At 32.5% G+C, this 11,668-nt stretch overlaps 1 protein-coding gene across 2 annotated transcripts in view; it reads right to left on the bottom strand.

Annotated features, from left to right (window-relative positions):
• Nucleotides 1-11,668, bottom strand: part of LOC117112780 (calcineurin-binding protein cabin-1-like) — an 87,886-nt gene that overhangs the window by 42,744 nt on the left and 33,474 nt on the right. For both annotated transcript variants that reach the window (XM_033255948.1, XM_033255949.1), the window contains exons 10-16: nt 10,308-10,374; nt 8,047-8,092; nt 6,396-6,599; nt 5,926-6,062; nt 3,404-3,483; nt 1,916-2,016; nt 902-1,049 (exon numbers count right to left, since the gene is read on the bottom strand). In XM_033255948.1, the coding sequence (XP_033111839.1) occupies nt 902-1,049; nt 1,916-2,016; nt 3,404-3,483; nt 5,926-6,062; nt 6,396-6,599; nt 8,047-8,092; nt 10,308-10,374 (783 nt within the window). The remainder of the gene's footprint in view (nt 1-901; nt 1,050-1,915; nt 2,017-3,403; nt 3,484-5,925; nt 6,063-6,395; nt 6,600-8,046; nt 8,093-10,307; nt 10,375-11,668) is intronic.

Below are 11,668 nucleotides of genomic sequence, written 5' to 3'. Positions count from 1 at the left end.
CCCCATTGATTTCCTTTTGCTAATTTTGTTCCATTGGAGTTTTGGTTTTTAATTTACTTTTCTATGCTATTTCATTTATTTGACTCTTTTTTTGAGCATATTTTTTGTTTAAATTTGCATAGGTTTTGCTGGTTACGATTCTTTTCACCTTTTTCTCTTGTGTATTTTGTAAATGTAAGACCTCACCACTGACTGTGAGTGCCACCGCTACAAAGGTGTAGTGTCACCAAATAAATATAATAAAAGTAGTGATGGACGAGTGTTGATGGGTGAACTGTCTCCACCTGTATATATGTTAATAAATGTTACTAAAGTGACCGGTGACAGTGGTATTGGAGCTTTACCAATCACATATTAATTTACAACTTCTCAGGGAACCTTTATTTTAAAGCAAGTCCTTCGAGTATGCATTTGTGTCAACATCTGAACTGACTTTTCTTTTATTTATGGTTTATTTATACCTTTATAAAAATGCCAAAGCTTTTGTTCAAGATTGAAAAGTTCCTTAGCATTCTGGATCTTCTATCTATTATGTGTTCTTGGTGACTTTAATAATCATATTGACAATGTAAACAAGCCTGAAACACAATGTCAAGTGTATGAGTTAATGTACAGTTTGACCATACTAATCATCCTAACTCTATCTCCTGATGGTGTTTCATCATCAAGTCTGTCTAATGAATTTTCTAATCATTTTACTAGCAAAAATATGAAAACCAAGAAAACAAAAACGATAAATATTTATTTGACATAATATACACAAAAATAGTTTGTCATCCTTCTCACTCATCTGCAACATTTGACCTATTTTGTGAATAAGAAAAAAAAGTACAAGGTAACATCGATTCATCAGATAATTATTTGTGACAGATTTGTTTAAAAAATTTGTAAGTGACATTACCATTTAAATGACCACCTCCTTGAGAGATTGATAAGATATCGACTCATCATGTCAATGACACCACTATTGTTGTCCACGCACATTTCTAAGAATTCCCTTACTTCAGATTCTTCCGAAGCTTTCCAAGATATCTTCCTTTGCTGAATATCTAACAAGAGATTAAATATATTTTAAATAGATTATCTCTTAATAAAATTAACTATTTAAATAGGCAGTAAAATAGTGATAAGTCATAGGTTCAGAAGAAGAAAGTGATCCTTCAAAAAAGTCCTGGCAAATTTGATTATGACATACAGATTAAAAAGCAAAGGTGTAGATGATGAAGACAAAAGGTTTAAGCACGGATATGGAGAAGGCATCTCCAATAGACACATTCCGAGAGGTTTGTTTACAGCCGGTCATGTGACGTACAGTGGGTAACAGATATGGAAAACTTACAAAGCAATCTGTGTGAAAGTATAGTGAAAGGTAATGTTATGTTGGGAAAACAACCGCCCACTGTTGACGTCAGAAATAAATTGCAAGGAAAGGCAATTACAGTTGTTCAAAATAGCGTTTATTTACTTATTACAGCTTCCTCTGTGCTCTGTATGCTTTGGAATTCATGTGATCCTTTGAAAACCTTAGACTAGCCTAGAAATTGCAGCGTTCAAAATCGCAGTTCGCCGATCACAGACTCTCATACATACCTAAACAGGCCGTAGATATGCAGGGGCCTAGGCTTAGCATCTCTTGAAAAATCTCAATGTTTGTGGCCAGTATCTTTTGGAACATTAGCGAACTATCACGAAAAAATTCTCAAAATCAACATTTTTTTGTACACTTTCAGAGGGAAGGGAGGGGGTACCGAAAAAGAGTACTGTTTGTACACTTGTGAAAATGTTGATAATTTTGAACAACCCCTAACCATAATTTAATTATATTTTGACTGCACTAAGAAACAAAGATTTGTAAGATAAAAAATGATCTAATAATCATCATCCAATTATAATATTCCAAATCAAGATGTTTTACCTGGTGATGAAACTGTCATGGATTCAATAGTACTGGATCTGTTTTCTTCACTTGCAATGCAACTGTCTTGACTACTTTCATCAATATCATCAACATTTCTCCTGGTATTTAAAAAAAAAATATTACGATTGTTGGATACATACATAGATCTGCTAATATAATTATTGCATACAATCTATACGTAATGCTATTATCTAATAGCTATCCATACAACTATACCGCAGTTTATCTATTATATTTATGTCAGACAAAACACAGCATGGAAAATTTTGTTCATTGTTGATATTACCTATCAGAAACTATATATTATGCATAAATCAACATCACAAATATTGCTAAATTGGATAGAATACATTTTTTTTTTTTAAATACCAATATGCCTGAAAATTTTAACTACACAATTAAATGAACTCACAACAGGCTGCACAGAGTATCTGTGATTAACTCATTAAAAGTGGTTGGGCGCAGCAGGAATAGTAGGCCTATGGTTTGCCAACCTCAAGGCTGTTGTTTCAATCCCTTGCTGTGCACTTCGCTTTTGTCCTTGAGCAAGGCACTTTATCTGTGTTGCTTCTCTCCACCCAGGAGTATAAATGAGTACCTGGTGGGGTTGCCTACTACTGCACCAATAAAGCAACACCTACGCATGTGGACCCAATGATCAGGGAAAGCGCTTCGTAAAAACCTAAAGGATAGGAGCTACTGTAAAACCTTGAATAGATGCCCTGGGCTTCTTTTTAAGGCTACTTTTGGCAAGGTAAAGAGGAGGGCCTCTTTACAAAATTAATGCCGCAAATTTTTGGAATTACTACCACAAAACAATAAATAGGGCCACAGTAACATCAATCTGTATCAAGGAGTGTATTAACCGGCATTAAAGTACCTAAACGTCTGTATAAACCATTGCATGTTTTAGATTTATTTTGTTTCTTCGATATTCATGTACAGTGTATGTACTGTACTATCTTGAAAGAGAAGCCGATGGGCTTCTTTTCAAGGCTATTTTTCCAAACTAAAGAAGGGGCTTCAATTTGAGATGGGCTTCTCGACATTAAGCCCATTGGGCTTCTACTTGAGGTTTTACTGTATATATACCAATTATCAAATAAATTTCACAGTTAAATATTTAGTTAGGTTACCATGGAATGCATACCTAGGGTAACACAGGCAGTCTCACTGTTCAAATTAATTATTCAATTTCAATTATTCAATCACCTAAAATTGATCATATTACCACTCACGACAGAAATGGAGAAGTTTTTATTAATCTTATTTAGCAAATAATTAATCAAATTTTGATTTGACCTAAGTCGAGCAATTTTTCAATGCCATTCTGGATTCAACAATCTGTATCTCATTTACCATTCCCAAGTTTTTGTCAAACACTTTTTGTATTCTTAGAAAAATCAGTTGTCCAACATATCAACAATAATTTTTCCACTGGCTTTAACGGAAATACCAAAAATATAATAAAAAATTAGGACTTACAGACTTGATGGGAGAAAACCTTGTAGAAGTGTTTGATAATTGATCGTTTCTTCCTTCTTTTTGGTCGTTGTGTTCCTCACCTAATTTAAACACATAAGAAACCTTGATTAGTTATCATAATATGGACTCCAATATGAGTATTATATTATGAAAAAGGCAAAACATTGAAAAACCACAATGGGCAACGATACAAATTGATAAGCAAACAACTTAAACTTCAACTCGCTATTCGTTGTTCACACTAGAAACTCACAGCATGGGTGAACGTACTGTATCAGGGTATCCACCAGGTGGGTTCACATGAAACGGCGGCTGAATAATTTGAATAAGTTTTCATGTGGCTCAACATACGAGCAATTAGGCTCATTTGCCCTAAAATTCCAGAGATAAAAATGCCGAGAATTATATTGTATGGACCCCTATTTGTGTACTACTACTGCAGGTAATAATAGGAGGGCAACTTCACAGTACAGTAGTACTTTAATTTTTTGAATATCAACATAATATTTTATGTTTGAAATGATGTTAATTTTTGAATAGATGATTATGATGTTGATTTTGTATTGTTTTGTATTGTTTTGAAATTGATTGATTGATTGATGATGATGTGTCTCTTTAATAGATTGCTGGGGTATTATTAGAAGTTGCCTTGTGGCTTATCAAGCCTGTTTAAACTGTTTAAACTGGAGAAAGGGAGCTTTGCTTCTGAGAGCACACCTGGTCATGACTGTATTACAGTGCAGGGGTATTAATGCTTCCTAAAATACAAGCTTTACATTACATAATGTTCTATACCTATAATAATGATTAGACCTACAGTGATTTCTACAAGCATTTTTTGTCCCTACCTACTTCAAATGTTCTATACATCTATGCCATGAATATTAGGCATCAACAATGTTAATTATTGTTTTAAATGTTACAGATAAACTTTTGTTTTAAGGAAAGAAGATAATTTGGGGTAAATATACAAATTTCTGTCCGGTTACTTTATGTCCTGCCACCCTGACCATTTTATTTAAAATTATTTTATTCTGCTGTACAAACCAATGAAATGTATTGATATTGCATTAGTTGCTTCTCAAAAGTATGTATTTAAGTACAAATTTTAAGTTTGAATTAATTGAGAAGATGACCTGTTGTCCCATTTGTTGTTCATTTCATCCCACCACCGAAATGTTTTTTTGTTACCATGGCGATTTGATCAAGCAATGTGTTTTCTGTTTTGTCAGAAATGTATGCAACTCCTAGGATGTTCACACTGGTACAATTTTGAGAGTATCCTGGGCCATTCTTAAGGATTAGAGTGGTTTATCCAGATACAGCAAACATTCATGAAATATCTAATAATAATGACCCTTCATGAAAGTGAATGATTAGTTGTATTAGGCCTATACTATTTGTTGCTCATTTGTTATATTTTCCCATACTTAGTTACTACTTTGATTTTTACAGGAGGTAAGGGAGAACCAAAAACTAGGCCTAGTTTTACTCAAAAATTAAAAAGATTTGTTTTATCATCATTTCAGTCATTATTGGCTAACAGCAGGGCAAAGGCCTCCTCAAGCTGAAACCATCCAAGTCTGCCCTCATCTACGGCATGCTGTTAACAATAATGAACATTTACAACGCTGTGCAATAAGCCCATACCCGTTCAAGGTCTTTCAAGACAACCTCTCGAAACCTGAAATTATTTCATCCTCGATTTTTTATGCCAAAGATGAAATCCATGTGGGTCGAGCGCCTCTTTTAAGAATTTGAATTTTTTCTTTAAAGTGCAATATTTCCTTTTAAATCAAATTTATGTTTTTCTATTTTCTACCTATTAACTCAAATTTGCAATTTATAATTTTTATATTGTCTTTAATTTGTAATTCTACACGATAGTACGCAATCTTTATATAATGTGTTTTCTCTTCTTGTCTGTTTTGGCTTGTCTCCTCTTTCTTTTGCTCTTTTGTTTTTCTTTCCTTTGTAATCTGTTTGGGCTCTGTGTCCTTCCCTCATTTACTTTAAGAATGTGATCCTAGGGAGTTTTCTAAATGTTTTCCTTTTATTAATCATCGTAATGTGTTTCTATATTTATTTACTTATTTATTTATTTATTTATTTATTCGACTTTACACAGGCAAAAATACAATATAATATCAATGGTGGACAAATTACACCTCTGATATCAGCTGATCCCGAATTGCACAGACCAAGATATAAAATCAATATAAGTTTTAAAATGTAACACTAAAGGAACTCAAGGCATAAAACAAATACTAAAACAATCTCAAAGAGAAGCTTTGAGGAATTGCACATAGTTGTCAAAAATTTAAATTGAATACAAGTGATTTTTAATATATTTCTCAAAACCAAACACAATTTCGCTTCATAGTGTACCAACATTATTGATTACAGAACATTAAGCATGGATAGCTTTGCTGAAGTCACCTAAAATAAACATGTTAAATTTTACAAATATTGATATAACTTTTATTAATTTTTAACATTCAACATATAGATACTAAGCTTACACGAGCAGATCGCCTCTTGCCAGGAGCTGGTTCATCACCAAGACCTCGTTTCCTTTTTGGTCCCCTTTTGTTTTTCTCAATGTTTATAATACTGCCAGCATAATCATGGTCAGTTTCCATGGGAATTGTCTGAGATTCTGGAAAGAAAAAGAACCCAAAAAAACAAATTGACTAAAAAAAATCGTATCTATATGATGGTTATCTTGATATAGATAAATCGTATGAGAATTGGCCAAATTGCCTTAACATTCAGTTATCTAGATTTTCAGTCGTGACTAAAAACTAAAAGGTAACAACACTGGTCAAATTGTGCAAATGGGGCAGAAAAAAAAAATACCAAAATCTACTGAAAATCTAAAAAAAAAATACCTAGATACCTGCAGTCTTGTCTACTAAAAAGCTAGTAGTACTACTAGTAGATCTACATCTATTGAAATTTTATGTTATGGAATATTGATAAAATAATTTACCTCCCTGAGTATCTTGTGTAGATGAAAGTGTGCTTGTTAGTACACTACTTGAGGCTGGTACAGACTCATCTATCGGGAAGGCAGTCGAAAGCTCATCGTTTTGATGGTGGCACAAATTTACCTTGTCTGTCACACCATCCTTTGGTGCTTCCTCTTTTTGCTGGGGTTGCTCCACGACAGGTTCAGTATCCATAACTTCATCGTCTTTATAGAAATATATTGTAATGAAATACTATATATTTTCATGATTTATTCAGTTTAAAATCAACATGTAATCAACAAAACATTAGTTGGAAAAGTTGAACATATACGCTAGGCTACATTTTAGAGAAAGTCATGATGCTGATTGTATTTTCTTAGTAAGTAAACAATTGATGAGCTTACCATCAGCCAATTAATTCGAATAATTTTTTTTCTACTGTACTTCCCTTACGGGAGTAAACAATAGAGGCTGTTTAATACCTTGTCATTGGTGAACACATCATAGAATTCAAAGGGATAACGTTCTTCCCCTCTCACATTTTATATTCATACGCATTCCTTGACAAATGTAAGCTGGAATTTGGTAAGGAAATGTTATAATTCATCGGAAAAAGAATAATTTCAGATCCACTCACACCCATAATGGCAAAATCCAGCATCTGCCCACGCCCCCAGATTCCTGTGTGATTTCTACGCACAGGTATATAAATACAAAGTTACCATGTAGATGCAGTTCAGTCACCAAAGTTTATGATATGAATCAAAATGACCTTACATTCAATAAAAGTAGCAATACATGTATAGAGTAATTGAGTGTTTTTAGTCAATTTTAGGGATTCTCAGCTATATTAATGTAGGGCTAAGTTTGTATATTGAATAAAATTGAAGCTCCAATGATCATGCAAAGTCTTGTAGTGACCTACTGTAAGTTCTAGAGATGGGAGTGGCCACTCCCACATGAAAAAAAAGGATGATGTAGTGTGAAATGATAAAATAGTGGCTATGAAATGATACAATAGTGGCTTTTACCTATAATCATATTGAGTATGTCTATTTCTGAACCATTTTATACTCAATTTATTATTAGAGAATAGCTGTCTGTATCATGGGTAGACCCTAAACACATTTGCTATTATTGATTATGTAATACACTATAGCTACAATTATAGAGTATATATAGGCCTCATCGTCAGAAAAGAGAATGCAAAATAATTAGGTTAGTATTAGTCCGATGCTTTAAAAGAAAAACATTATTTTAGGATTGTTCAGGTGGACATGCACTGGTAGGCCAACAATGGTCTGTGGGCCACCAGTTAAAACCCCTAGTCAACTTATAAGTACTGTGATTTTCATGAAATGAAAGTAATTAGTAAAATAGATGCGAAGTCAGATAACAAAATTAATCTACAACTGGTAGAAAGGTTTGTGAACAACAGTGTACATATTTAACAATTACATCATACAGTAGGTACCATTACAATGTGGAAAATTATCTCGTATAAATTTTATTCATGGGTTTGATGGTTATTTGTCTTTAAATTTACTACTATGTCACAATTACTCAATAACAATGCAACAGGATATTGTTATAGGAAATGCCTGTTGAATATCAAACAATTTAGACATTATTTTAGAAAAACAGATTAACTTGATAATCCACCCTACTTACCATTCTTTCGCAAACAACCAGCTAGGTCAACTTGACAACTAAAACTCTGAAAGTGGATTTAAAATTAAACCATTAAAACAAATTTAGCATTGTAAAACAATTGAAGTTTTTTTTTTTTTGGAGAGTTATGTATAAAAAGCAATTAAGTAGGATTGAAATGACTAGTGATGTATGAAAGAGGATTGTTCACTGTTTAATCATTTCAAAACTAAGGTAAATGCACATGAACGTACAGTTTTTGATCTCGGAACTAGTAATATGCACACAAATGTAGAGTTTTTAGTCTTGAAACCAGTAGTAAATGCTACTTATACTATCAATTTTGAAAAATGGATGTTGATTGATGTCCCCTGAGACAGCATGTAGAAAAACAACAAACACATTTACAGTTGTAAACAGTTACATTTTGGTTTGTTCATCTTGCCAATTCTTCTTGTCAAAATTAGGATTAAATACAAGACTATAAAACTTTACTTTAAACATCCAATCCAATTTTTGAAGTTAGACAAGGGTCATACTAAATGACTGGCTTGAAATAAAACAAAACAAACTCATAATTTTTCAAAGTTTAATTAACTCGCAAGTGCAGAAAGATCTTTTTCCAAGTTCCAAATATTAGGAATTGTCTGATGTTGACAATTGCACAAGAAATACTAGAATCACTCTCTCTATTAAATATCGATAGAACATCACCAGGCTCAGTAAATCGACAGATAAATTAAGTATTCACGAAATAGACTGATAGATTTGTTTGCGGAAACTATATCCGGTGCTGAAAGTTTCTGTGATAGGCCTGCACCTAGTCTATGTCGATTGTTGAAAAAGCATTTTGAATGAGTCACTATAGTCGATTAAACAACAATTATCATTTATTTTAATACAAAATATTTTACTTGATCCCCTTGTGTGTTAAAAATTGTACTGCCACAGAAATATAATATACACAGAAAAAAGTAAAAAATTGAATTGCTTATTCTCTATTCTTTTAGTTAGTTATAGCTTTCAACATAAATTAAAATGGACATTTGATTAACACTATTCCTATAGTTTTGCATAACTTATTTCACATTCCTGCAAGCAATTGTTTTAAACTCTTATTTTAAACCTTTTACTATATAGGATTATGTCAGCCTGATATCATGTGATAGGATTTCCAGTGAAAGCAAAAGAGCACTATTACTTTTTTACCTCGTACACTCACAATTTTTTATTTATCAATAAAGTTTCAATTCTATTATTTTCTCCTCAGTCTAGATACTTTATTTAAGAAAAAACATTTTACTAAAGTTTTGCAAAAGAAGAAAACACATTTTTATTTTTGCCCTCCTCTGACTATCTTTATAAATAGAGTTTGCTAAAAAAAGTACTGTATAAATTAAAGTCTCCTCTTATGAATTGAAGTTGAAGTTAAATTCTAGTTCAAGATAGTTCTTTTTAAAAATATGGGCGTTAGTGTCACCAGTATAATCATCACCATTATCATAATTAAAACAGTGTCCTCAGTATAATCATCACCCTTATCATAATCAGTGTCATATACCTTTATCATAATCAGTCTCATCAGTAAAGCCATCACCCTTTAAACATAATCAGTATCATCTGTATAATCATCACCCCATAAGTGTCATCAGTATAATCATTACTATTATCATAATGTAAATCAGTGCAATCAGTATAATCACCTACATTATCATAAGTGTCATCAGTATAATCAGTATAGTATAATCATTACCCTTATGAATGGTGCCATCAGTATAATCATCATCCTTCAAGGTGATGATAATACTGATGACACCGATTAATGGTAATACAGTACCATTAATCGCTGCCATTAGTACAATCACCCCTATCATTATTCAGTGTCATCATTACAATAAGTTTGTACATTTTCAGTTGTAACAAACTATATGATTGATTGTTTGACTGATTGATATATTTGTGGTTATGACAAAAAATGTAACCTTGCATAATCTCTAAATATCTCTCCTCAAATCTTTCCTTCATGATTGACTGATAAGCCATAATCACTTCCAGATTAAAACAACATTAAATGTGTTTTTCATGATTTGTCAGCATAAAGCCTGGTTTCTATTTTAAAAAATCGCTACACATTATCGCCGATTCATCAGTTGAATCAGTGAGCAATCTCAATTATATAAGGGACGGATACACAGTGTAAGGATTGCAGTGAAAATGCTGTAGTGACTGTGTAGCGATTCTTTTGAAACCAGGCTTCAAACTAGCCTTAGGTTTATACTCACCAATGGCCTTTGACTTCCATCTAGATAGTCATAAAGTGACACTAAACATTCCCCAAGACATTTCCATCTGCCAAAATTAATATTCTGTCTTAGTTTTTTGAAGACTTAAATTGAGTTAATGATTATTTTCATTCTCCTCATAAGTCCACCACACATAGAATACAGTTATGCAAATGTGGCAAAGACAAGCCAAACCAGTCACTCGTCGCAAATCGTGTTGCAGAGAAAATGGCCAAAACATGCTGGAATGTCAAATTTTTAAAAATCTATTTTATTGCACTAAACTAACCTTTATCTACACATCATTCTATGCTGCTATTTTCCCCATTTTCAATGTTAAAACAACAATTTTTAAGGATTTAAAGATAGTTTCTGCATGAGAAATGCCTGAAATCATAAACTTTGAAGGCTGATTTCTCATATATTGTTCTTTAAACAGCTGTGTGATTAAACGCTTTAACTTCATAAGGAAATGTCCGATTTGAATGATTTTTTTACCATTTTATAGCTATTATTTTACTCTCTAACACTGTATTAATAACTCAAAATCGAATTTTGCGACGAGTGACTGGTTTGGCTAGTCTTTGCCACAAATGGTTTTCTTACATCTCAAAATAACAATCTCCATTAAATTTATGACAGTCAACTTTGCCTAAGTTGACAAATTGACTAATGCAAATGCAAATTTTTTTCATAATGTTCTCATTCAGCATTCTCGGTGCATTTTACACTTTTAAATTCATGTGAACCATGAGGTGCAGTAGCCTAGAAATCATAGTAATCTTGAAACTAAATTGTATCATTGTGAAGCTGTCACTATGTACAAGATTTTTCATAATCTAGCACCATCTTATCTGACTAAGCACTTTGCACTCAAAGAAAAAATGTATAATACACGATCCAGTGATGTCCCAACACTACCTATAAGGAGAAAAGTTTCAGTCACCATGGTGCTAAGTTATGGAACAATCTTACAGATGATGTAAGCTTCAAAAAGCTTTTGTAAACTAAAATTAACAAGTGTTACTGGTGCTTGTTCTTTGTAAATTGTGTGTTTTACAGTACAGGTACCTGTATTCTTTTCCTTTTATCGTTTTTTATATTGTTATAATGGCATCACTGCCTTGTTGAAAAACACCGGTTGGGTGATACAAGCTTCCGTGTGTAAATAAGATTTTATTATTATTATTATTATTATTATAGTATGATCTACAGTACAGTACAGTAGTATTATTATTATTATTATTATTATTAGTACACGCACTATGAGAACAGAAAATTCTCACATAGGCCTTGGCTAGGCCTACATAAGCTGGTTGATATGCAGGGTTAAGCGAGGTTGACTGTATATTCTTTTGAGG

The sequence above is a fragment of the Anneissia japonica genome, unplaced genomic scaffold, assembly GCF_011630105.1.
Source record: "Anneissia japonica isolate Jap-2015-1 unplaced genomic scaffold, ASM1163010v1 scaffold172582_len1462937_cov174, whole genome shotgun sequence".
NCBI lineage: Eukaryota > Metazoa > Echinodermata > Crinoidea > Comatulida > Comatulidae > Anneissia > Anneissia japonica.
Note: the sequence above shows the minus strand (reverse complement) of the source record. Positions and strands in the feature narration are given on the sequence as shown.